At 42.8% G+C, this 27,555-nt stretch overlaps 3 protein-coding genes across 4 annotated transcripts; 1 reads left to right on the top strand and 2 right to left on the bottom strand.

Moving 5' to 3' along the window:
- Positions 1–4,162: 4,162 nt before the first annotated feature.
- On the bottom strand, positions 4,163–26,726 carry lrrc8aa (leucine rich repeat containing 8 VRAC subunit Aa). Its single transcript, XM_028417112.1, has 4 exons — positions 26,592–26,726; positions 25,904–26,087; positions 8,915–11,039; positions 4,163–7,713 (listed from the first exon to the last, which is right to left on the bottom strand). The coding sequence occupies exons 3-4, from the start codon at positions 11,027–11,029 to the stop codon at positions 7,438–7,440; spliced, it is 2,391 nt and encodes a 796-aa protein (XP_028272913.1). The 5' UTR covers positions 11,030–11,039; positions 25,904–26,087; positions 26,592–26,726; the 3' UTR covers positions 4,163–7,437.
- Positions 15,057–22,159, bottom strand: LOC114444114 (volume-regulated anion channel subunit LRRC8A-like). Its single transcript, XM_028418517.1, has 5 exons — positions 22,104–22,159; positions 21,576–21,804; positions 16,506–16,616; positions 15,888–16,051; positions 15,057–15,846 (listed from the first exon to the last, which is right to left on the bottom strand). The coding sequence occupies exons 1-5, from the start codon at positions 22,157–22,159 to the stop codon at positions 15,057–15,059; spliced, it is 1,350 nt and encodes a 449-aa protein (XP_028274318.1).
- Positions 26,451–27,540, top strand: dnlz (DNL-type zinc finger). 2 transcript variants are annotated; one of them, XM_028417115.1, is made up of 3 exons: positions 26,451–26,856; positions 26,952–27,109; positions 27,251–27,540. In XM_028417115.1, the coding sequence occupies exons 1-3, from the start codon at positions 26,560–26,562 to the stop codon at positions 27,402–27,404; spliced, it is 609 nt and encodes a 202-aa protein (XP_028272916.1). In that variant the 5' UTR covers positions 26,451–26,559; the 3' UTR covers positions 27,405–27,540. The 2 variants fall into 2 exon arrangements, with proteins under 2 accessions (XP_028272916.1, XP_028272917.1); XM_028417116.1 differs by having other exon boundaries at positions 26,455–26,856; positions 26,970–27,109.
- Positions 27,541–27,555: the final 15 nt, after the last annotated feature.

Below are 27,555 nucleotides of genomic sequence, written 5' to 3'. Positions count from 1 at the left end.
GTAGGAGGAGCAGAGGGAAACAGATGAAACCTGACAATTGATAACGGAGGAGATGAGACTGGAGAGGGAGGGAGGGAGAGAGAGAGAGAGGGGGAGAGGGAGAGAGAGAGAGAGAGAGAGGGAGAGAGGAGAGAAAGAACGGACAGACCTCAGCTCATTGAGAGGATGGTGGACAGCAGTGATTTTATGTTCTGTGTTATTTAAATGGTTACTTATTAAATTGTATATTAAATTGTTCTTGTCTCTGTGTTCTTAAACTCTTCTAACCTTGTTACATTATGTGTTTCATTACCTATTTATAATTTAAGTAAACTTTTGAACAACTTCTCAGTAACAACAGTAAATCATTTATTGTTCTGTTATGTACAATATTTACAAAGACACAGTTTGAACATTTCTAACTATTTACCAGTGGGCATTATGAAAATGTACAGTTTATTATTTATAAAAGATCAGCAGAAAATACTATTTACAAAGAACATATATATAAATGTTTGGCTGAGCAGGAGTCCTTGGTGCTGCTGGACTGGACGATGCCACGGTGAAGACCTTGGAGTCCTCTGGCTGTGAGTGGGACATCATCTGGGGGAGGGGGGTGCCTGTCTCCTCTGTCCACCACATCGTCCATCAGGGTTTGCAGAGCTGATGATCGGCGGCTGCCATGTTACTAAAGATGTTTTTAAAAAGGGCAAAAATAAAAATAACAACTTCCACAGAGCGGCTTCCAAAACAGCTCAAAATATGAAAAGCTATAAAATATGTATCCTCACCCTCCAAAGGTGATGATGGTCAGTACACCTCCTCCAGGACAGACAGCTGGTCCTGCAGGGAGCCCCACTCTCCTCCACCCAGCAGTAATTCTCTGGTGTAGTGACAGACCTGATGCTTAATGACACATTAAAGCAGTGGTTTCAGGGTTATTTGCAGGGTTCCTACACATTTAGCTATTTAATTTAAAGTATTAAAATTACAAACAGAACCCTGTATCAAGTCATACAATTGAATAAAATATAAATTACATTTAATCATATTTGTCTATCTACTGGTTATATGGCTAGTGTTTGCTCAGTAACTGGTATATTAATTATGATCAATAATATGGGTTAAACAGCAGCTTACCGTCACCTCCCCACTGCGCTCTCCCAGCCTGAAGAAAATGAGCCGTCACTGGTTTTGCTGCCGCCTCTCCTTTTCCTCCAACGACAAATAAATATATTAAAAAATTCCAAATTTCTAAATCCACACTGTTGTCCCGTTTGTTGTGTAGTCCGTGTTGTGTCGCTGTCGCTGCTTTTGTTTTTCCCGGGGCAAAATTTATGACGTCGCGCCACAATCAGTCGTACGCCGCAGAAAACGCCGTTTTCACGTCATACGCCGTATGGCATTTTCACAGTTTAACGTCGTACGCCGTACGGCGTTTTCCAAACGGCCACTCATAACGCCGTACTGCGTTTTCTTACATTCTAATGATCTCCGCCCCATAACTTGCAAAACGTGGTGTGTGTCCTTCAGGATAGTGCGTCAAATAACATGGAAATCAATCCAATCTGATTTGAAAAGTCAGTAAACATACGTTCTTTTCTCTGTGATTTAAGTGTGTAAGACAAAAAGAAGAAGTAAGAAGAAAGGTGAGCAAATGCTATTGTAAACAAAATTCAGTTTATTTCTTTCATGAAACATGATAGCTGTGCATTATCCAGGCTTATATATACAGTCCTCTATGATCCAGACCAAAGCGATCCTATTTGGTATAGGAGATCGGTGATGAATTAGTGTGGTCTGACCTTCTTCTCTGCTGATAGGCTGATAAAGAGTAAACTGCAGTGGCTGAGCAAGTTATGGGGCGGAGATCATTAGAATATTAGAAAACGCCGTACGGCGTTATGAGTGGCTGTTTGGAAAACGCCGTACGGCGTACAACGTTAAACTGTGAAAACGCCATGTGGCGTATGACATGAAAACGGCGTTTTCTGCGGCGTACGACGTAAAAAACGCCGTTTAAAGTATGGCGGAAATGTGATATGAATGGCTTGCGATAACGCGGCCTCCTGAGACCGCATAGGCTGCGTCCTCCGAAGGATGCAGACCCTGAATTGAGACACAGCTCAAGAGACTTTTTTGTGCATCTTGGGGTGATACACATGTGTGCCAATTTTCATGATCCTACACAAAACAGGCCAGGGGGGCAGGCAGAAAAACCTATGAAAACACAACATTTTGTGTAGCCAGTAGGTGGCGCTCTATCAAATCCTCAATATTGTTGTATAGATGTGTTTAGGGTCAGAGTCTGATCATACATGTGACATTTGGTACAGTTCGGACAGTAAACACAGAGGTTATAGCGACTTCCTGTTTCCTCTGAAATGGTCAAACTTTGAGGCCACACCCTGGCCACACCATCAGACTTTTGTAAGAGTTTTGGAATGCGTCTATTCCCTATGGTGTCCTGAGTGGACACAGTGAGTTCAGCTCAATTTGCTGAAGTATGCGAGGCGTGAAAAGTTTTGTAGCAGGGTCACAAATCGCCAAAAATGGCCGCAAACTTCAAAATGGCGGACTTCCTGTTGGGTATGGAGGGGGGGGGGTCCAAGAGACTTTTTTGTGCATTTTGAGGTGATACATATGTGTGCCAATTTTCATAATCCTGTGTCAAACCGGCCAGAGGGGCTACGCGTTGGTGGCGCTATAGAGCCATTTTCCTATGTGCGTTTCAAAAGTCAGCAAATTTCAAAATTTTTCGGGCGAATGAATTTTTCTACTGAGTTTGGTGAGTTTTTGGGCATGTTAAGGCCTCCAAAAATGTGACTCGCCGTGTTGAGCTATTGATGAAGATTTAGCTAGCAAGCTAAACAAACAAGCTGAGTCATTTACATTATATTCTTTGGCACTGGACGAAAGTAATGACATAAAGGACACCACTCAGCTTTTAATTTTTATCAGAGGGATTAATGACCATTTTGAGATAACAGAGGAGTTTTTGGCCATGGAATCCCTGAAGGGGAAAACGAGAGTTTATTAAGTTTCTTGAAGAAACTGACGCCGATCACCAGGACTTGCTTTACCACTCCAATGTTCGCTGGTTAAGTTTGGGGAAAGTGTGTCAACGAGTGTGGGAGCTCAAACAGGAGATTATCTCATTTTTGGAGCTACTTGAGAAAGCTGACGATTTTCCTGAGCTGAGTGACACAGATTGGCTTTGTGATTTAGCGTTTGCTGTAGACATACTGACGTACATGAACGAGCTGAACGTAAAGCTACAAGGGAAAGACCAGTTTGTGCATGATATGTACACAAACGTCAGAGCCTTCAAAACCAAGCTCGCCTTATTCTCAAAACAAACGTCAAACAAGTCATTCACTCATTTCCCCACACTGGCGACCCTGAAAGAGGCCCCTCGACATGTGAAAAAATACAGGAAATCACTGGATGACCTGCATGGAGAATTCTGCCGTCGGTTCTCTGATTTTGAAAAAATTGACAAGTCACTTCAGCTGGTGTCATGTCCCTTCACACAAGATCCTGAAACAGCACCAGAAGAGTTGCAGTTGGAACTGATTGATCTCCAATGTGACATTGTCATGAAGGAGAAGTTCAACTCTGTTAAACTGGATGAGTTTTATGCTTTATTAAGTGCAGCCAAATTTCCAAACATCCAGAAGATAACACAGAGGATGCTGGTATTGTTTGGCTCTACATATGTGTGTGAACAGACTTTTAGTGTGATGAACACCAACAAAGCACCCCACAGATCCCAGTTGAGTGATGAACACCTCAGATCTGTTCTGAGAATTGCCACAACAAAACTGACACCAGACTTTGATGCACTGGCAAAAATGGGTGATCAGCAACACTGTTCTCACTAAAAGTTCATGTAAGTAATAACACCGTAATGCCTTTTTATGTTTATGTTTGATATGTATGCATCTGGTGCCGACCCGGCCCGTGTGCAAAATTTTAAAAGTCAATGTGGCCCCTGAGCGAAAAAAATTTGCCCACCCCTGTGCTAGGTGTTACTGTCAATATGGCTATAATGCACACAAGTTCAGCATCAACAAACTCATGCTTTAAAACAGAACCCCCCCCCCCCCCCCCCCCCCACAAAGAAAAGTGTTTTCATATGTCCCTGATCTACAGGCATCAGAATACAGAGATGAAGTCATTGTACACTGTAAATACAATCATGTATTTAAAAAACAAAACAAAACAAATGAAGGCTTTTATTACATTGGTTGAGATTAGATGTCAATGCAATCATGGCAGTTTAAGAACAATGCAATCTTTGGGGATTAAAATGAAAGTGAATGTCCAAAAATGTACACTTTGTACACAATGCTCACACAGGGTGGTGAGCTCACCTCCATCTGCAGTTAGATTGTCAAGAGTTCTTGTGAAATCCGGTCGTATTCTCAGAAAAAGAGGTTGGGTCTGAAGAAAGCAGTTGCTTGTATGACTCCCTGTGGATCCAAATCACACACACAATGCTAAAGACACAACTTAAGGCATACAAAACATGCAAACACAACTGCATTTTTGACACTTTGCACTATAAAAAAAGGAGGTGGAAAATCAATGTTAGCATGTTGTACACAGAGCGAATAAAAGGTTCTGACAGTACTTGATTAAAATGGGCTGATGAGCCTTCTGAACCTCAAAACCAGCTGGCACTTCCTACAAGGTTACAGCTTATTAGTCAGAAACTGTAAAACCAAGATTCAATTGACTTGGGCATCATGTGCAACGCAAGGTTCAGTCAAAAAGTATAAATAAAAACATCTAAAAAGGAGACAATAGCGGAAAAACGCTTCAAAATTGCTCAGAGTTCAGAGGGTTAAATGAAAGGCGGTGCGGTTTTCCTGTGTCCAAGGAAAGGCCTCTGTTAGTCACAAAAACTTCCTCCTTTTAGTTTTCCAGAATCATTTGACTGACCTCATCTCAGACCATAACCCTGACCGACGCTGACATGCAGGAAAGGGACATGTGACTCAGAGAGGAGCGACAGTAGAGCAGCTGAGTCATACTGTCGCTCTGGAGGTCACATCCAAATGTAAGCAGGACAAAATAAGACTGATGTGTCCTGCCAGGTATGCTCATATATAAGCATCTACAAAGCAACTAACAACAATGGCGATAATAAGTATACAACCATCCTGATTCGGACAACTGGACAGCACCTCTACAATGAGTTGATGTCAAATTTTGTTTTGGAGTGTTTACATTTATTTGTAGTTTAACATCCTAGCATTTATATGGGTGTTGACAATTATACTTTGGCATTAATAGTAAGTGTTAAAACATTCTGTCAACTTATAGGGTTGAAGGTCTTGTCTATGTTACATTAGTTTAAGCACACTACTTCTTAGAAGTACTTCCATTTTTTAAGTTATTATCTGTTAGCTGGTTGCTAGTCAACATATTCAAACTAAGGCTTTATTCAAGACTGAGGATGACGTTACTCGTGGCTTCTTTAGAGTGAAAAAGAATTCACTGCAAACAAAAAGCAGCAACAGTGTCATAAAAGCCTAAAAAGCTGTTAAAAATAAGAACAGAATGTGCTGCATGACCGAAACAAAGACCTTAAACATTTCAGCTATACGTCTCACAGCTGTGACGATGCTTGTGATCATTAACAGGGTATACGGCTTGTAAAAAATCTAAGGCCATATTAGCTCCAAGAGATGCCTTTATGGGAGTGAACATAGCAGATTTACTCCAAATGATGCTATTAAATCCAAGCTCATAACAAGAAAAGTGTTTCAAGCAGACAAAGCATGTTGTACTGGTTTGGATCATAGATGGTGGAAATCACATTCTCTCTTGACAAACAAATCCTTGTGCTATTTCCTGTTAGTCCCAATCTGCTTCTTGAAAAATAAACACACTGATAAATGTCGACTACTTCCCTTAGAGCACACTAAACACAGAGGAGGAGCATTGTAGGTCAGAATCATCTCTTAAATTGAAGTGAAGTACCTTCATTCTTGTTTATTTTACTGATGTATGCTGGGTGATTGAAACATTTGTGGCCTTGGGTGGAAGGAGTTAATTTTAGACAGTCTCCCTCTTACTTTCACACACTTTAGTCTCCCAGTAATGAAGCACACAGATCCCTTTTTTCTAGAAATTGTCATTTGGATCTCCATAAACTGGAGATGACATCATCACTGTCAAAATGCTGACCACTGATCTCCTTAGAGAGGAGTCTGAGGGAGGAATGACAGTGCTTACTTTCAGCAACCCGAAACAAAAATACCACCGAAGTTGATCTGCAAGCACATGTAACATGAGCTGTATAACTGCCGTCAACCCAAGTCCAAAACTGCATCGATCCCCTCCACTGATTCTATAATTTCCCTTTTGTGCAAGCTTGCAAAACATAGTTTGTGTCCTGGTAGCTTTCATACAGAGAGCTAATTTTATGGGAAAAGGTACATACAATCTATAAAGTGATTTAATTAAACAAAGGTCACTTAAGATATCTGATGAAATGTACATGTGCAGGAGAAGCTTAAATAAATCAACGTGGCAACGTTCACTGGAGACATCATGTGTTAATGTTAAACCAATCACACTGCAGCCTCTCCCAAAGGCCCCAAACATGATACCGATATATGGTATTTTGTCAAAATAAATTCTCGACCTTTATCCAACTGATATGTGGCGCATCTCTCACAGATCAATAATCTGTCAAGTCATATATATATATATATATATATATGAAAGGCTAAATAATGATGACGATTGGTAGACTAAAGAAGAATTCCTCCACTGTAGCTCCCCATGCAGTTAACGAACAGCCTGCCACACAGGCCATGTTATAAATTAACGACCGCAGGGCATTTAGACATTGTACTGTTCGTAGAGTTTATTCCCATTTGTTTCAGTGGAATACTTGATCGCTTCTATCATTCATCTAAGTTAAGGCCAAAGCTGTGAGATCATCTGTGGGACAATTTGTTAATCTTCATCGCCACGGAGTCATTTTGTTGACATAAAAACACACTTCGTCCAAGCAGGCTGAGCGCAAAGAAAGTCAGAAGAGGACAACGCGGCCTTCACGCCTAAGTTGCACTATAATAAGATACACCATTATTTGTGAGCCGCACGCACTGCAAATGTAATTGTAAAAATGTCCAAAGTAAAATTTGGAGTCTCAAGGCCAGAGGGAGGTCAGGCAAACACTGCTTTCAGCATGTTCAATTTGTGCAAGTATCCTGTGGTCAGCAAAGTAGTGATAGTGAACACATGTAGTTCACTAGCTAGGCTGATTCGTGCAGATTTTTTTGGCTCTGTGTAATAAACAGATTTGCTTTGAAACGGTGTGGCATGCATAATCGACATTAACCACCTGCGTCCTTCACAACATCACACGACCAAATTTTGATTCTGAGATTTTACGGCCAACACCGCGCATCACTCTCCAAAATCCCTTGGTTTGGCTCAGGCTTGTTCCTTATCAGCCCTCCAGAGCTGCTCTTTGACTTCTGATGGCAGTGTGTTGAACAGGTCCTCCTCCACCACCAGGCCGCTCCTCTTCAACAGCCTGCACTCACCAAGCTCCACCGGCAGACACTCCAGGCGGTTCCCTCTCAGCTCGAGCTGGGTCAACAAGGTGAGTTCTCCAAAGCGTGATGGCAGCGTCTGCAAGCAGTTGTTTCCCAGATTCAGAGTACGCAGCTTCTTACACTGGAACAGCTCTGGAGGCAAAGTCTCAATCTGAAGTGGCAAGGAAAAGAGAGAGAATAATTAGGGGCATAAGACACTACATAAAGACTGACGTGTTCAGTTTTCAGCCAATATGCAAGGAACCAGCTTCTGTCACTAGTCTGAGTGAAGAATGGTTCATTTCTAGATCATATTTATTTCAGATCATACCAATTTAATCTCCTACTTGGTCTCATCATAAATGTTGCATTTATAAAAAAAAAAGAGGAATTAACTTTGTCAAGATTTATGACCAAGCAAAGTGTCACTTTAAATCTCAGCTGTGTCCACATCAAATCACATCAAATTAAAAACTCTTACACAGATACAGTGCTTCCATTTACTCATTTATACAGCTCTGTTAAATTGATAATGTGCTGACGTTGTAGAGAAGACTTAAGCCTCGAAAACACACAGACGCCAGGGGGGAGCCCATTTAATGAAGCTATTTGTGGCGATGCACAAACGTTGCTTCAAGCTATTTTCAGTGCGCAACCACACAAACACAGTAAAACAGCAGTAATAGTAGTCTTTACTGAAAACACATGATGCAGTATACTATACATTCCTTCAAGTTCGAAACGGTGTTTTCAGGAGAAGGGGCTGAATGTTAAACAAAGTACATTTTCCCAAATGAAAATTCAATGTAATTTCACATAAACAGCACTTTATTTAAATGATCTCCTTCAGAAAAAGCCATTATCTGCCAAGATGATGATGACACATAAGGCCAAAATACTTTTTAAGATCTTTAAAGCATGCGTAAACAACTTTCAGGCCACCTTCTTTTCTACAGGGGAGAGGCTGAGCATTCAGAGTGAAAGGGGGGAATCCTATTTGCATAATTATAACACAAATGTGACTGGAAATGCCTGTAATAAACAAAAGCACTCACACTGATGTGTGTTTGTTCCAGACTAGAGGCCTCATGACTAATGTGCGTGACATAAATTAGAATAATGTGACTCCACAGAACGGTATTTATAAAACCTCAATGTCCTCTTTCATTTCAAGATTATATCAGTATTTTAAACTTTTTTTAACAGCCTGAACAGCAACACAGTTATCGTCAAAGTGCTAATTCTCTGTTGATGAATATCTCATAACTAAGCACTGACCTTTGTAAACACCTTATCTGGCCTTTGAGATTATCTTATTCACACATGATAGAAAGAAAGAGGGGTGGAGACATAAATGCAGACTGTTTGCTTACCCTGTTTGCAGTCACGGCAAAGTACTGGAGGTTCTGGAGGAAACCCACATCAGCGTGGATGCTGGTCAGATTGTTGTGGCTCAGGTCTAAGAAGCGCAGCTTGCGACAGAAGAAAAGCTGGCTGGGGATTTTCTCTATCTTGTTCCTGTTCAGATACAGCCTCTCCAGGTTGGTGAGCGTCCCGATCTGAATAGGGATGTAGGCGATCTGGTTGTACCACAGCTTCAGACAGACAAGGCGGTGGAGGTGCTGAAAGCTGATGATCTCCTCTATTGTCTTTAGATTGTTGTCCTTCAGGTCGATCTCCTGCAGGTTGTGCAAACTAAAGATGGAATGTGGAATCCGTTCAAGATCGCAGCGAACAAGCTCGAGCTCTGTCAGGTTGACCATTTTCTTCAGGCTGTTGAGCACCATGAGCTTGGTACCCTCGTTATTGATGGAGAGCTTCTGAAGGTGCACACCCACATCTGTCACCACCTGTGGAAGCTTGGTTAGGTTGCTTTTCAGACGGAGCACTTTGAGACTTTTGAGCTCCCTGAGCCCATCGATGACGATGTAACGATTGTTCTCAGCGCTCAGGTTCCCAGTTAGGTGTAACTCATTGAGGTTCTTCAGGCTGTAGATCCACAGTGGAATCTCTTTGATATCAGTGAACTTGATGTGTAGGGACTTCAGGTTCTCTCTCAGGAAAGCCAGAGCTGGAGCCTCAATTTTAGCTGGTGTGTGATAGAGCCACATCTCCCTCAGGCTGGAAAGCTGGGCAATGATTGGAGGGATGGTTACATCTGGGATGAGCTCCAGCTTGAGCACTTCTAGCTCGACCAGATCAAACACCGTGTCTGGGATCCCACTGAGCATGAAGAGATGCAGCTCCAGCTTATCCTGTGAATTCTTGGTAATACGCTGCCTCAGTTTCTCCAGTGTCCACTCGTTGTTCAGGTTCAGCTGCCTCAGTTTGTTCTCGCTCACCTCCGACAGAAATACAGCAAAGCGCTTGGAGTAGAGAGGGTCATACTGATCTATCATGTGTAGCATGAAGGCAAAGTCATTCTTTAAGTCAGGGATGTCACTGTAGCTGCTTTCCTCACGGATTGATTCAAAGGAATATCGTTTGAGGGAACGCCTGAGCATCCAACAGAGAGTGTACATGCAGATAAGGCCGTAAACTACCACCAAGCTGATGTAGAAGCACGCCAAAATCTTGAAAAGAGTTGCTAACGGGTGAGCACAGTGGAACATACTGTAGCCTGTAAGTTTCTGAATGTTTACTGCACAGTCTACACTAAACCTGATGTTTCGTACATAGTAGGCTGTGTAGCTAATTATCAGTATGAACTTGATCACCTTGATTATGGTCTGACGAACATATAGACGGTACACTATATCACCCTCCTCTACATGGATCCGGAATTTCTTCACCTTCTCAAAAAGAGCCTTGGCCTGCTCCCCTTCCTTTTTATCCAAAACACCTGTTTCAGAGCGATCTACTATTCCCTGTTCAATCCTGGACTTTGTTCGCTGAAGCATTGGTATGCTGGCCTCAACATCCTCGCTCACACTGGAGGCCTTCTTGTCCATCGAACCGTTCATTTTTCCAAGAGGTTTGGGGTCACTCTCTTCTACCACGGTCTCAGACAAAGCCCTTGTTGTCCATGGGGAGTCAAAGCACTTTAGGAGAATGGACACAAAGTGCTCCAATTTGGAGCTTGTGCGGGGGAATTTGAACCAGAAATTGCTGCAGGCCAAGAAGATGAGAGTATGAAGTAGCACCAGATATGGGAAATATTTAGCAAACCAGTGTAGTTTGTTTTCGTAGCAGACAGCATCTACATAGTTATACTGATGTCGGTCAAGGTCATACTGAATGCCTTTGGGTTCTGGAGCATAGGCACCTGTCACGTTCTGGATGGGCATCGTCACGCATTTCATGTTGACGACCCACTTGCAAGGCAGGCAGATCATCTTGTCCTGTGTGACCTGCAGCGTCCCACCAAACACTGCAATCATCAGCATGACGATTGAGATATAGTCGGTGAAAACGTCCCACCATGGCTTCAAGATGCGGTATGCTGGCTGGGTGTCAGCAAAGTACCGGAGCTCTGTGATAGGAATCATGATGGTTTATCTAAAGAGGCAGAGACGACAGGGAGTTCAGTCAGTGAGGGTTCGCACAACACATATTGCATTTTAAACAGACAGATTGTTTTTTTAGGCACTCTAAACTCACAATTATGGATACAACAGTGAAAAATGCACAATCCTGCCACTGTGACCCTTTTCATACTTTATATATAAAGGTATAAATTTCCAGTTCTTCACTCATCTATATCTCTTGCCAAAGATATATGAATTTAACCTTGTTATGCTGTGAACTGTATTATGAATGCATACAGGCCAAGTGTGGTGGATACTGGATAGGAAACCATTATTACATTTGCTACACACCGTGATATCCTTGACACTCTGCATGCATTTTCAGCACACTGCAGTTAAAAGACTGCAGAGCAAGCCAGAACTAAAAGGACCACAGAGACGGCACACATGCTCACACAAGCCCCTCTCTACCTGTCCTGATGTACATTCATTTCTCAGAATGAGCATGCTTTGACAAGATATGTTCTATCCCTCATAAACTATGTGAAACCAAATTAAGTATCTCAAAACAAGACATGCATTCTAAAAGCCATTTAGGGGAAATCTAAAACAAAATCAGGGAAACTGCCTTGAAGACTCAGAGAAAGGCGGAAGAGATACTAATTGTTGAAATAATGCTGCTGACCACTTTAAAAAATGAACCCAAAGAACTCTTGCAGGCATCCATTTATGCTACTTCCTCACAGAGTACAGCAATCTAAGCAGTTTATCTAAGTTGTTTGAATGTTTAGCCTTAAAGAAACAAAATCTGTTTTCTTTTTTTTTTCCTCAAGTATTTTTTATTATTTTAAGATATCCTCGTACAATACAACAGGAAAGTACAATATAACCATCTTTTACATTTTAACACCCACCCCACCCACCCCCAAACATTCACGCCAGGGTGTAAAAAAAGGAAAAAATTAAAGCTGCAAGCAGCGATGCTCGGGCCCTCGCACTCTGCGCGACCGCCCCCTCCCTGCCCCGCTCCCCCCACGAGCAGCGGCGATTTTGCCAGCGGTGGGAAAAAGCCGGCAGACAGAAGCAGAGATGTGTCAGTGCAACAAATCTGTCAATATATGTAAAAATTTTTAGTGTGCAGTAACCTCCTGTTTACAGTAGGTGGCGCTGTCCACAGATGTCCACACGTGGTCGGGTCTGTATTACATGTAAACAATTTGAGGATTTTAGGAGCATCCGTGGTGCAGTTATATCAGCTGCAGTACCATGTGTCCACTGGGTGGAGACAGACACCCTGAGAATAGTGGAGACCTGTCTGTGCTTCAAACCTCGAAAATCATTAGATTCATACATAAAAACGGTCAAACCGCAGTTACTTCCGGTTTCCTGTAGGTGGCGCTGTGCAGGTGACTCATGATCATGCAGACGTGTCCGGGGACGGACCATTATGACATGAAAAAAATTTGAGGACGTTAGGACGATGCACTCCAAAGTTATAAGCAGTTGATGTTTCATGGCGAAGGTTCGACAGTCGCCACCACCACGGGCAGCCTGATACAGGAAACCAAACAGGTGTCTCTGTAGGATGGCTGTGTAATGGCAGGGAAGGATTAAACAGTGAGAGATAAGTGCATGTCAGTGTAGAACATGGCATAGAGACATTCAGGGAGGGGCTCTGAGCACGTGCAGAAAGTTTGAAGCCGTTTGGAGCAAGTATGTAGGAGAGAGAGCTGTTCGTGTATGAATGGCGAAGTGACGCCACAGCGGCCACGCCCTTTAACTTAGAGAAAAGCTTTTGATAAATTTTGATCAGCATGGTCTCTAGGTGACAGCAACCGAATATGAAGTCAATCGGTTGAAATCCCTAGGAGGAGTTCGTCCGCATACCAAAGGTGGAAATCGCTGAAATTTGACCGCCAAAATCAAAATGGCTGACTTCCTGTGTGGTCTGGATCAATGGTGCAAGAGACTTTTATGAGCGTCTGGACGTGTTCTGTGTGTGTGTGCCGAATTTTGTCTTCCTACTCCAAAAAAACCCCTATGGAGAGGGGTGTTTAAAAAATTCAAGGGGGCGCCATTGAGCCAATTTACCCCACCCACTTACGCAACCCCCATCAGTTGCTAGGACATGCCCCCATGAACGTGTGTATGAATTTTCATGATCATAGAAGGTCGTTAAGGTCATTAAAAACTCAAACGTAATCTCATGGCGAAGGATCGACAGTCGCCACGCCGCCACACAGACACCATTGCACGCAGCTTCACGGCCTTCATAGTGTAGCTTAACCAACTAGCTGGAAAGGTTCTAGAGCTGAAACAAAGTTGATGCTGTCAACTGTGTAGGAGTAATAAACGTCAGAGTAAATAGAGTCATTTCCTGTTACCAGCAGGGGGTGCCCTGAGTAAGTCAGGGTTTCAACATATGGAGCCCTCATGCTCATAAAGTTTGAAGACGTTTGGATAAAGTATGCGAGCGTGAGAGCCGTTCGAAGTTACATGGCGAAATCATGAATCATCACCAGATTTTGGCGAGCCACAGAGGCCACGCCCTTTAAGTTAGAGAAAAGCTTTTGATAACTTTTGATCAGCAGGTCCTTTAGGTGACCTCCAGCAAATTTCAGGTCAATCGGGTGAAAGCTCTAGGAGGAGTTCGCTCAATGTGTAATGTGTAAATCGCCAAAATCGCCATTTTCCATCCAAGATGGCGGACTTCCTGTTGGGTTAAGGTCATGGTGTCAACAGACTTTTTGGTGCGTCTTGCTATGATAAACATGTGTACCGATTTTCGTGCACCTACTCCAAGCTAAGCCAAATGCGAGGGGTGTTTTGAAAATTTCAAGGGGGCACCGTAGAGCCATTTTGCCCCGCCCCTTTGCAGCGACCACAAAATATCAAATTTTTCGCCACCCCTGATGAGTGTGCAAAGTTTCGTGAGTTTTCGTGCATGGCAAAGGGGCGAAAATGCAGCGTAAATAGGCACAAACAAAAATAATAATAAACACTACAATTAAATAGGGCCTTCGCACCACTCGGTGCTCGGGCCCTAATAATAATAATAATACCAGCAATTACAATAGGGCCTTCGCACCACTCGGTGCTTGGGCCCTAAAAAAGAAGAAGAAGAAAAAAAACAAAAACAAAAAAACTAAAGGCTCATTTATTACGACCAAGACTATTACTAACTACTACACTTTGTACCGCCTAATTACTGGGAAGGTAGCATTGTTAGCTTTTCAAAATAAGACAGTAGAGGGCCCCAGGTTCTATAAAATTTTTGGGTGTTAGATCCTTTAAGGAAATGTTTTATCTTCTCCAGTTTTAAATACATCATTGTATCTGAAAGCCATACAGATGCCTTTGGAGGGTTCATTGATTTCCATCCACCAGTGTTTTTTGTGTTTTACCTTGACTTGACATGTTTCGACTACTTCCTGCAGTCTTCCTCAGAAGTCACATGATGTTCCCTGACGTGTCTGCCAGCTGATCTTATGCAGGTTGTGGCACCATTCTCCCACTACTCCAGGTAGTGGGGGAACAGCGCCACCTGTAGTCCGGCTTCCTCAGAGCTGTGTCCCAGGTGTGGGACAGCAGTCTGGTCTCCTCAGGACAGTGTTCCAGGTGTGGGACAGTGTAAAAGTTCCCTCGTCCCGGTTGCTCCCCTTCCTTTTTATCCAAAACACCTGTTTCAGAGCGATCTACTATTCCCTGTTCAATCCTGGACTTTGTTCGCTGAAGCATTGGTATGCTGGCCTCAACATCCTCGCTCACACTGGAGGCCTTCTTGTCCATCGAACCGTTCATTTTTCCAAGAGGTTTGGGGTCACTCTCTTCTACCACGGTCTCAGACAAAGCCCTTGTTGTCCATGGGGAGTCAAAGCACTTTAGGAGAATGGACACAAAGTGCTCCAGTTTGGAGCTTGTGCGGGGGAATTTGAACCAGAAATTGCTGCATGCCAAGAAGATGAGAGTATGAAGTAGTGTTGCACCTCCAAAATGAAAAGCATGCGCTCATCTTCAGTTTTTATTCTTCATTTGCAACATGCCCACTTTATGCAAAACGGGCTAACAAAAATCGGCAAGTCTCTGCCTCTAGGAATCTGTTGACCATTTTCTTTAGGCTGTTGAGCACCATGAGCTTGGTACCCTCGTTATTGATGAAGAGCTTCTGAAGGTGCACACCCACATCTGTCACCACCTGTGGAAGCTTGGTTAGGTTGCTTTTCAGACGGAGCACTTTGAGACTTTTGAGCTCCCTGAGCCCATTGATGACGATGTAACGATTGTTCTCAGTGCTCAGGTTCCCAGTTAGGTGTAACTCATTGAGGTTCTTCAGGCTGTAGATCCACAGTGGAATCTCCTTGATATCAGTGAACTTGATGTGTAGGGACTTCAGGTTCTCTCTCAGGAAAGCCAGAGCTGGAGCCTCAATTTTAGCTGGTGTGTGATAGAGCCACATCTCCCTCAGGCTGGAAAGCTGGGCAATGATTGGAGGGATGGTTACATCTGGGATGAGCTCCAGCTTGAGCACTTCTAGCTCGACCAGATCAAACACCGTGTCTGGGATCCCACTGAGCATGAAGAGATGCAGCTCCAGCTTATCCTGTGAATTCTTGGTAATACGCTGCCTCAGTTTCTCCAGTGTCCACTCGTTCAGGTTCAGCTGCCTCAGTTTGTTCTCGCTCACCTCCGACAGAAATACAGCAAAGCGCTTGGAGTAGAGAGGGTCATACTGATCTATCATGTGTAGCATGAAGGCAAAGTCATTCTTTAAGTCAGGGATGTCACTGTAGCTGCTTTCCTCACGGATTGATTCAAAGGAATATCGTTTGAGGGAACGCCTGTAAGTTTCTGAATGTTTACTGCACAGTCTACACTAAACCTGATGTTTCGTACATAGTAGGCTGTGTAGCTAATTATCAGTATGAACTTGATCACCTTGATTACGGTCTGACGAACATATAGACGGTACACTATATCACCCTCCTCTACATGGATCCGGAATTTCTTCACCTTCTCAAAAAGAGCCTTGGCCTGCTCCCCTTCCTATATTTCGACAAGGTTCATTTGGTCTTCACCTATTTATGAACTATGATAGTATTCTTTTTAGTCAGACCAGTGTTTTTTGTGTTTTACCTTGACTTGACATGTTTCGACTACTTCCTGCAGTCTTCCTCAGAAGTCACATGATGTTCCCTGACGTGTCTGCCAGCTGATCTTATGCAGGTTGTGGCACCATTCTCCCACTACTCCAGGTAGTGGGGGAACAGCGCCACCTGTAGTCCGGCTTCCTCAGAGCTGTGTCCCAGGTGTGGGACAGCAGTCTGGTCTCCTCAGGACAGTGTTCCAGGTGTGGGACAGTGTAAAAGTTCCCTCGTCCCGGTTGCTCCCCTTCCTTTTTATCCAAAACACCTGTTTCAGAGCGATCTACTATTCCCTGTTCAATCCTGGACTTTGTTCGCTGAAGCATTGGTATGCTGGCCTCAACATCCTCGCTCACACTGGAGGCCTTCTTGTCCATCGAACCGTTCATTTTTCCAAGAGGTTTGGGGTCACTCTCTTCTACCACGGTCTCAGACAAAGCCCTTGTTGTCCATGGGGAGTCAAAGCACTTTAGGAGAATGGACACAAAGTGCTCCAGTTTGGAGCTTGTGCGGGGGAATTTGAACCAGAAATTGCTGCATGCCAAGAAGATGAGAGTATGAAGTAGTGTTGCACCTCCAAAATGAAAAGCATGCGCTTATCTTCAGTTTTTATTCTTCATTTGCAACATGCCCTCGGCAAGCGATACAACTCGTCTTCAACTAGACATTCAAAAAAAAAAACAAGAACAACGCTCTTAAAGGGACCAACACGTATATCATTTCCCCTGGAACTTAAGGCAAAACCAATAGTGCCGTGAATCTGCTCTCATGAAAACAATACCCAAAATCACAAAATAACACATTTCTTCTCCTTCGGGGCTTATACTAACTTAAATGAGCACTATGATATAAAAATAAACCTGAAACATAAAATAATTATTCTGCTGCGTTACACCAGCACCAGATATGGGAAATATTTAGCAAACCAGTGTAGTTTGTTTTCGTAGCAGACAGCATCTACATAGTTATATTGATGTCGGTCAAGGTCGTTTATCGCACTGAGACACACCACAAAGTCTCTTGACACCATGACCTCAACTCAACAGGAAGTCCGCCATCTTGGGTGGAAGTTAGCGATTTTGGCGATTTACACCATTGGTATGTGAGCGAACTCCTCCTAGAGCTTTCACCCGATTGACCTGAAATTTGCTGGAGGTCACCTAAAGGACCTGCTGATCAAAAGTTATCAAAAGCTTTTCTCTAACTTAAAGGGCGTGGCCTCTGTGGCTCGCCAAAGTCTAGCGACGATTCATGATTTCGCCATGTAACTTCGAACGGCTCTCACGCTCGCATACTTTATCCAAACGTCTTCAAACTTTATGAGCATGATGAGGGCTCTGCCCTGAACGCCTCCATATGTTGAAACCCTGACTTACTCGTGGCGCCTCCTGCTGGTAACAGGAGATTACCTCTTTTTGCTCTGACATGTACTGCTCCGACATGTACTGCTCCTACATGGTTGACAGCATCAACTTCATTTCACCTCTAGAACCTTTCCAACTAGTTGGTGAAGCTACACTATGAAGGCCGTGAAGCTGCGTGCAATGGCGTCTGTGTGGCGGCGCGCCGACTGTCGATCCTTCGCTGTGAGATTACGTTTGAGTTTTTAATGACCTTAACGACCTTCTATGATCATGAAAATTCTCACACACGTTCTCTGGGGCATGTCCTACCAACTGATGTGGGTCTTGTAAGTGGGCGGGGCAAAATGGCTCAATGGCGCCCCCTTGAATTTTTAAAAGACCCCTCTCCATAGGGGTTTTTTGGAGTAGGAAGACAAAAATTGGCACACACACAGAACACGTCCAGACGCACATAAAAGTCTCTTGCACCTTTGATGTAGACCACACAGGAAGTCAGCCATTTTGATTTTGGCGGTCAAATTTCAGCGATTTCCACCTTTGGTATGCGGACGAACTCCTCCTAGGGATTTCGACCGATTGACTTCATATTCGGTCACTGTCACCTAGAGACCATGCTGATCTTTTCTCTAAGTTAAAGGGCGTGGCCGCTGTGGCGTCACTTCGCCATTCATACACGAACAGCTCTCTCTCCTACATACTTGCTCCAAACGGCTTCAAACTTTCTGCACGTGGTCAGAGCCCCTCCCTGAACGTCTCCATGTCATCATGATCTATGGCGCTCCCTTGTGGTGGAGACAGGAAGTGCCATGTTCTTCACTGACATGCACTCTGTTTAATCCTTCCCTGTCATTACACAGCCAAATGAGGATCACAGATTTGAAGTCCTACAGAGACACCTGTTTGGTTTCCTGTATCAGGCTGCCCGTGGCGGTGGCGACTGTCGAACCTTCGCCATGAAACATCAACTGCTTATAACTTCGCCGTGCATCGTCCTAGCGTCCTCAAATTTTTTTCATGTCCTAACGGTCCGTCCCCCTACACGTCTGCATGCTCATGAGTCACCTGCACAGCGCCACCTACAGGAAACCGGAAGCAACTGCTTCAGGACATTTTTCATGTATGAATCAAATGTTTTTTGAGGTTTGATGCACAGACACGTCTCCACTATTCTCATGGTGTCTGGCTCCACCCAGTGGACACATACGGTACTGCAGCTGATACAACTCCACCACGGATGCTCCTAAAATCCTCAAATTTTTTACATGTAATACAGACCCGACCCCGACCACGTGTGGACATCTGTGGACAGCGCCACCTACTGTAAAGAGGAGGTTACTGCACACTAACATTTTTTACATATATTGACAGATTTGTTGCACTGACACATCTCTGCTTCTGTCTGCCGGCTTTTTCCCACCGCTGGCAAAATCGCCGCAGCTCGTGGGGGGAGCGGGGGTGGGAAGTGACGGCATGACGGGGAGGGGGCGGTCGCGCGGAGTGCGAGGGCCCGATCATTGCTGCTTGCAGCTTTAATTGATTTTATACCCAGAAAAGCTACTAAAGTTATTTAAAATATTCAAAATTACCGGAGTGCATATCAGGGGGTCTGTAATGTAAATTAAAAGGTTGTCGGCATATAAAGAAACTTTAAATTCCCTGCCCATCCTGTGGATCCTATGTATGGATTGTGCAGTTCTAAGCTTTATTGCCAGGGGTTCTATTGCTATTATAAATAACAATGGGCTAAGGGGACAACCTTGACGCGTTCCTCTAGATAAAGAGAAATATTCTGAGCGTAGCTTATTTGTGATTACCGCAGCTTTTGGGGAAGAATACAGTAAGTGAATCCATGAAATAAAAATTTGACCGAACCCAAACTTATGTAAGACTGAGAATAAATATCCCCATTCAACTGTATCAAATGCTTTCTCTGCGTGCAGGGACACCACCACTTCTGGCATGTCCCCGGACACCAGAGAGTGCACCACATTTAAAAGCCTCCGAATGTTGGTGAATGAGTGGCGGCCTTTGACGAAGCCTGTTTGGTCCTCTGAAATTATATCAGATATTACACTGTTTATTCTAGTAGCCTAAACTTTGGAAAGAATCTTTACATCTACATTCAGCAATGATATAGGCCTATAAGAGGCACAATGCTCTGCATCTTTGCCTGGCTTTAATAACACTGTAATGAGGGCTTCAGTGAGACTTTGTGGCAGGCATGACTGTTCAAAAGAATTATTAAACATATTTAGAATCAAAGGAGTCAATTGTGAAGCAAACTTTTTATAAAATTCTACAGGATACCCATCAGGCCCAGGGGTTTTCCCACTCTGCATGTCTTTAATTGCCTTCTCTATTTCCTGTATGTCAAGGGGTTTTTCCAAACCCTCACGACCATCTTGTGTCAAGGACGGAGTGTCTAGATTCTCCAGAAAGTCTGTCATTTGAGAAGTATCTTGGGGGAACTCTGATGTATATAGCTTTGAATAAAAATTTGTAAATACATTGTTAATTTCTTGTGGATCTATTGTCAGTTCCTGATTAGTTGTTCTAATAGATGGGATTAACCTGGATAAGGTCCTGCTCTTCAGCTGGTGGGCGAGAAGGTGACCCGCCTTCTCCCCATTTTCGTAAAAGTATGCACACGATCGCAGCAGGTTTTGCTCTACCTTCTCTGTAGATAATAACTCATATTGCGCCTTTAAATTCAATTTCTGTTTGTATAATTCAGGAGTTGGGGTATTCGCATACTGCTGATCAGTTTTTAATATAGAGTCAATTAACATTTCCTGAGTTTGTTTCCGTATTTTATTTCGTGATGCTACAAATGATATTATATATCCTCTGAGAACAACTTTCAAGGTTTCCCACAGTGTAGACGGGGAGACAGAATCTGTCTGATTAGTTAAAAGAAAATCATCTATTGCTTTTGATATGTATTGACAAAAGGTTACATCTAAAAGTAGCGCTGGGTCTAATCTCCAATTTGGTTTGGTAGAATACTTGAATGTGATGTTAATGTCAAGAGTAAGGGGTGCATGGGCAGACTCTACTATTGCAGAATATTCTATAGTTTTTACAGCTGGAAGGAGATGCTTGTCAATGAAAAAATAATCTATTCTGGAATAAGTCTGATGTACATGAGAAAAACAGGAAAACTCTTTTTTACTTGGATTCAAAAATCTCCATGGATCAACACCACCTATATGGTTTATTACACTGGAAAGTGCTCTAGACATCCTTGAAGTTTGTATAATTTTAGGATTGGAACGATCTAGGGTTGTATCTATTACACAGTTCATATCTCCTCCAAATATTAAGTGGTGCATGTTTAGGTCTGGTAACAGTGTCAGAATTTTTTTGAAAAAATCTGGGTCATCCCAATTGGGGGCATACACATTAACTAATACAACAGGGGTATGGAAAAGGCGACCTGATACAATAATGTAGTGCCCCTGGGGATCTGAAACAATTTCCGCAGCAGTGAATAAGACTTTCTTATGGATTAGTATTGCTGTTCCTCTTGTTCTGCAATTAAAATTTGAGTGGTACACCTGACCTACCCAAGCTTTTCTTAACAAAGTATGGTCTTGAACACGTAGATGCGTTTCTTGCAGAAACACAATTTCAGAACGCAGCCTTTTCAAATGAGTAAATATTCTAGCTCTCTTTACAGGGCCATTCATTCCTCTGACGTTCCAACTAATAAAATGTACAGCAGAATCTCCTGCCATATTTTTACTCTCTATGTTAATCTAGTAGTTGTAATGTAATGGACTGTTTGTAAGCAGTAACGTTTGCAATAGTATGTTGTGGACATAAAAGAAAAAAAAAAAAAACACGGAGGGAGGAAAAAGCCCCGGCGTCATCCCCATATCTACCATACAGAACATCAACAACATTATGCTTAGGCCGCCCTCAGAACACTGGCTAACCGCAGCTCTACTGTACAATAACTTCCAGTAGTCCGTTTCCATATTCATCCCCCACTTTGCTCCCATTTTATGCAAAACAGGCTAACAAAAATCGGCAAGTCTCTGCCTCTAGGAATCTGTTGACCATTTTCTTCAGGCTGTTGAGCACCATGAACTTGGTACCCTCATTATTGATGGAGAGCTTCTGAAGGTGCACACCCACATCTGTCACCACCTGTGGAAGCTTGGTTAGGTTGCTTTTCAGACGGAGCACTTTGAGACTTTTGAGCTCCCTGAGCCCATCGATGACGATGTAACGATTGTTCTCAGTGCTCAGGTTCCCAGTTAGGTGTAACTCATTGAGGTTCTTCAGGCTGTAGATCCACAGTGGAATCTCTTTGATATCAGTGAACTTGATTTTTTTAATTGCTCCCACTTTATGCAAAACGGGCCAACAAAAATCGGCAAGTCTCTGCCTCTAGGAAAAAGAAATTAATTTACTCATTCCGTGGCATAACTAATGTGACATATTGAACTGTATATGCAATAACATGCATGTAGCAGGCTAGTCTGGGGCAAAAAAAAAGGAAATGTACATGGTACATCCATATATACACAATAAAATAACTTAAATACAACCGCCTCACATAGCATTTCAGACGGTGCAACTCACGAACTCTTGAACCAGTCCAGCATACTCAAAGTGTTTATCACAAGGCACAGCCTCATCCTAGTTATTCTGGTCTCCATGTCTCTCCAGAGTAGGTTGGTGTGTAGCAACTCGTTGATCATAAAACTCCTGGGCTTCTTCGGGTGAAGAAAAGACGAACGTCTGCTTGTCGTATTCTACTCGAAGACGTGCTGGGTGCATTAACGTGAAACGCACATTTTTCTGGTACAGGAGTTGTTTGACATCCTTAAAACGCAGCGCGTTTTTTTGCCAGGGCTGCGGTTATATCCGGGTAGATCCGCAGCTTAGTTCCATTAAAGATCACATCATGTGTTCGGGCCCATCTTAATGCCAGTTCCTTTTCCTAGAACTTGTGAAAACAAACCACAAAAGGCAGAGGTGGTTGTCCTTTTGCAGGCTTATAGCCGAGAGAGCGATGTGCTCGTTCCAGCTCAGGTGGTTTGTCAAAGACGTCCGGCATCAACTCCTTTAGCATAGGGGACACAAACCACTGTAGACTGGCCTTTCTCGCCATCTTCTGGGACGTTAATTATCCTAAGATTAGCCCATCTAGAGCAGTTTTCCAAGTCTTCCAGGCGGTCAAACAGAGCCGTGTTTTGTTCTTCAAGCGCATGTTCAGCGCAGCAAAGTTGTCCCCAGCTAAAGCCTCCGTAGTACTTAGCCTTGTCTGGAAGCCGGTTACCACCTCTGTTAATGCGTTCACGGATGCTTGAAGAGGGACCATTGACTCTTGGATTAGAGTGGATATGTCCTCTGTCAGTGAGGTTCGTTGTTTTCCCAACTCGCCAATTAGTTGACTAATGGAAACTCCATCAGAGTTTGTATCAGCACCAGAAGCATTGCTAGCCATGGCGGCTAGTTTCCCAGCAACAGTTTTGGGCGTAGCCGCTGTAGATCTGCGTTTGCTCATACCTCCGGTCAGTACCTTCAATATTTTCAATTTGAAAGCAGTTCCGTCAACACGAGTTAACTGTTAACGGATGAAAATTGCCGTAGTAATGTCTTTAGAGGCTAAGTTGAAAAGTTATGCAGGGAGCTCTACTTTCTTGCGACCTATCCCGTCATGGTCAAACCAGAAGTCTCCTGTTTTCTTTTTTAAACATACAATTGGAAGGAATTAATAAAATAATAGAAAAATTATATTTCCCCGTTTCATCAAACTACCTCTTACCTAAAGTATAAGGATGAAACACAATAACTGCAGGAGAAGTGGTTACAGAAACAGCATTGTTGAATCCAGTTCAAACCAGAACAGCAGCACAGTCTCTGCAGGCCTCCTCTGTCAGGCCTCTGCTTTTATTTCGATTTACAGCCCACCTAGACCCCAACAGCTGACAAGGTTGGGGTCAAGGTAATAAAGGACAAGAAGCAATTTAAACACAAATGCTATTTCCATTCCAGTGTTTCCCCTACCATTATATTACAGGAGGAGGAAGACCCTCCGCCCCTCCAAGAAGGTCAAGTCAATTATATTTAATTTTAATTCCAGATCATAAGAGAAGTTTTCTTTCCTATAGAACAGACCTATACATTGTTCTTTTATTAAACAAACTAAATAGCCTTATGTTATTTCTCCTATTTGCACGGCGACGTGTCATTTCTGTCACCACACGGCCATGCATTTACAATTCAGTGCTGCTGTTTGCGCACAGCAGTCCGATGCGTGCACACACACGCAAACACATGCGCACACTCACAGACATGTGTGTCCACCCACCCCCCAGCGCTGTAAACCTAGGGGAAGCACTGCATTCCATTCCTGCTGCCAAACATGCAACAGACAAAGAGCCTTGAAGCAATAAGTGTGCTCCTTAAAACAAACTACGAGTAACAGGCAAGGTACATGACTGTACAAAAAGTGGGCTGTAACTATGCACAACTGTGCCATATTTTCTTTATTGTTATTATTGTTCTCCTGAATAGGGGTTTAAACAGGGTTTAAAAAGAATGAGTTAAGACTGGATTTTGTAGCATCTTCTTTTGTAGCCTTATGCCAGTTCATTTTCTCAAACAGAGCTATCTTTGTGGATGTGGCTCTGACATACAGGCCGATACATATGTAGATAAACATGGCTACTGCAAGACCCACTATATCACAGAGCCAACTACAGAACAAATTCCCAAAGGGACACTGGAGTCTGTCGAATGAAGCCAAATGGAACAGACTAATATGCCTCTTAGACTGCACCACCCTTCATAACCCCCTCCAGAAACTGTGCTGAACCCTCAACAGGAGGATAAGCAGTTTCGAAAAACAAATGCATGGATGAATGGAAAGGTGGATGAATGCCATCACTGGCATCACTTTCACCAGGCTTCAACCTTTATCACGTACCATTAGATTGATATACACGCTTTTGTGTTTAGTGCTTCTGGCGATATATATTTCCTGCAACAACTTCACAACTTTCCTTTTAAGTGCTAGAAAAAACACCCATGTCCTAGGTCCTATCAAGAGAAACCATCACAGTCAGAGTCAGTGACTTCTACATCCTGGCTAAGCCCCTTTCACACAGCCATCAATGTGGTGCTGAGTATGCTCCAGGAAAAAAAATGTAGCGGGTCATTGCTGAGCTGGAGCTGCTATATTCCTATGACTACTAAAACCATTTGTTAGAGGGTCATCCTGTGAAAGAAGCTATTCTGACAGCCTGCTGGTAGATTAACTGATCTGTCAGCTGTCCGGGTCCGGACCAGATTAAGCAGAAAATCCATGTTTGCACCAGTCTTATTTTTAGTTTTAAAATGAACAACAACTCCTAACAGTCTCAACCAAACATAAAAAAAACATTTAATCATTATTGCCTACAGCTGGCAACAGAAAACATCCAAGCTTTCAGATCTTTTTAATGCATCCTGAAACCTCTTTTGAGGAAGCCACAGCTTTAAGACTTCAACATCTGCAGAGAGAAGATTTTGGCCTCATGTTCACACAAACCTTTGCAATAATAAAACTTTTTCTACGGTGTGGATATTAAAAGTTGTACCGTTTTTGTAGAGGTTTCATGACCTTGACAATCAAAAACGGCTAACAGTTCCTTCATGATGGATAACCTGAACAAAACAGACTTTTTAATCTGAGCTTCAGATCCAGCCCCCCTGCCCAACCCAGATGAAACAATGAAGAGGGGCAAGGCATCGTTTACAGCAGGTAAAGCTAGTTCTGACTCGCAAAAAAACGTACTTTTCCTTTACAAGACAACTGGTGATGTCATCCACACAATTCAAAGCATGACTATCCACACCCCCCACTCTGCTACTAATGTGTAAAGTGATCCATTATTTAGCTAATATCAATATTAGCTCTAAAAGATCGTATTTCGACATAATTACATAAGGTCTAAATGTTTTTTTTTGCAGTAACACCACATCCAACTGTATCGCTTTATAATTTCTTTTTAAATATTCACTATAACCTCCACAGAAACCCAAATTCAGGGAAATGCTACCATACACAGGATCAGAAGTTTCTTTTTTTAATCTTTTATTTACAAGCTTGTTTGTGCCAAAATATCTGGACATCAAACTGGCCTCGTCAAAACGTTGTTGATAAGATCGGGAACATTTTGTTAGTCTGTACTGCAGTCAGATAAAATTACATGTAATCTAACACAAAGAGCGACCTTTCATTAGGTGGTCTTCTTCTCCAGTGGAGGCAAGCGCCAACGGGAAACGATGTCTCATACCGATGCTGTGTTAGCATGCTGCCGCAGTAAAAATCACTCTATAGCAAACTAGCTACACACACTTATATAAATATATATATGTAAAAAAAGACCCACCTCTTTTGAAGCTGCTGTCTCTCGCCAACTCCGCACACGGGCAACACATTTCTCAAACGGTTCAAGGCAGCTGAAGCTGGTCGGACACCAGGCCGGAGCCTCGTACCACAACCGATGAGGAGGACCAACGTACGATGGCACAAGCCCGGGAGGATACGTCGGCTCGCACGGACACAAGCGATGTCTGTGCTCCAGCACGAGACAAGCGGAAGTACTAACTTAAAGCTGCTGTCAAAATAAAAGCACAGCAGCGGCACAAAACAAGCGACAATACCCAGCATAACATCTGCGTAACCTTTATGAGCAAAGAAGTCAACGCAAAACACCGTGAGATTAATGTTTATAAATGTTATAACTTGGTTTAATAATGGTATGACATTAACCTAATTTATTTTAATGTCATATCTTCCATAAATCGTCACAGGCAATTTATAAAAATAGAAAGTACTTTACAAATGTTTTAGGAACTAAAATAAAAGTGCTTATGATCTCTGAAACAAAATGAATACCTCTACCCTACCGAATACCCTACCTATCTAATTTTATTTTGAAAAAAACCAGTGAGCGTGATGTCATCGAAGCGCGACAACATCCTCAACGTTGATGAAACCGTTTGAAACTTTCCTAATACAGTACAGCCAAACATTAAAACCGTCATGTTGGTTTTACAAAAGTGTTTTTCTCTTACACAATCTTCGCGGACGTTGGTCACAGTCAGCCGGTTGTGTCGCTGTTGTTACAGCCGTTCTAGTCTGTCCGGACTCTCTTCAGGGTTCCGCTGTCCGACCACCAGGACCGCGCTGCTCCCCTCACAGAACCGGTGTAGCTTTCATCGTTTGTTACCTGAACTCCGCTTTAGTGATTTCAGAGGATTTACTACTTCACCGACTACCAGAAGTGACGCCGTTGGACAGATCCAGTCAACACACTATCATCTAGTTTACACATGCAAGGTAGCTGAATCAATACCGGGGCCATTGTTTTGGCCATTTTCTTTCTGTTTAATACTCAATTTATAATTTGATATATTTTTGTGTCTTACTCGCAGGCTGTTTTCTGTTTGCAGGTTTGCTCTACCAGATCCACGCAGAAGATCTCTAAACTAGCTTATCACAAAGGTGTGGTTATAGTTACATGTCCAGGGTGTAAGAATCATCATATCATCGCTGATAACCTCAAATGGTTCTCTGACCTGAAGGGGAAGAGGTTAGTATCTCTGAGCACATCACAACATCACATAGTAAGAATGCAGAGATAGATTCCAGACTGGAATCACTATGTTGTTGACTAGACATTTTTTTTTAATCTATGAAATATTTCTGATTTTTCTTTGTTTTTATGCTTCAGAAATATCGAGGAAATCCTTGCTGCCAAAGGAGAAACAGTGATGAGAGTTGAAGGCAGCGCTGCTTTGGAGATAGTGCTGGATAAAACCAATCCAGAAAAATCACAGGATGGCAAAGATACAGGAAATTCAGATGAAGACCCAGAAAAACAATAATTATGTATTTATACCGTATATGTTTATTGTAAGATGTTTATATTTGATTAAAAATAAATATCATTGCAGATTACTATGAGGGGAAAACACAACTGTTTATAACTAAATGTCAAAATAAAGAAATGACAATCATAAACACCATTAAATACCA

Source organism: Parambassis ranga, chromosome 12, assembly GCF_900634625.1.
Source record: "Parambassis ranga chromosome 12, fParRan2.1, whole genome shotgun sequence".
Taxonomy (NCBI): domain Eukaryota; kingdom Metazoa; phylum Chordata; class Actinopteri; family Ambassidae; genus Parambassis; species Parambassis ranga.
Note: the sequence above shows the minus strand (reverse complement) of the source record. Positions and strands in the feature narration are given on the sequence as shown.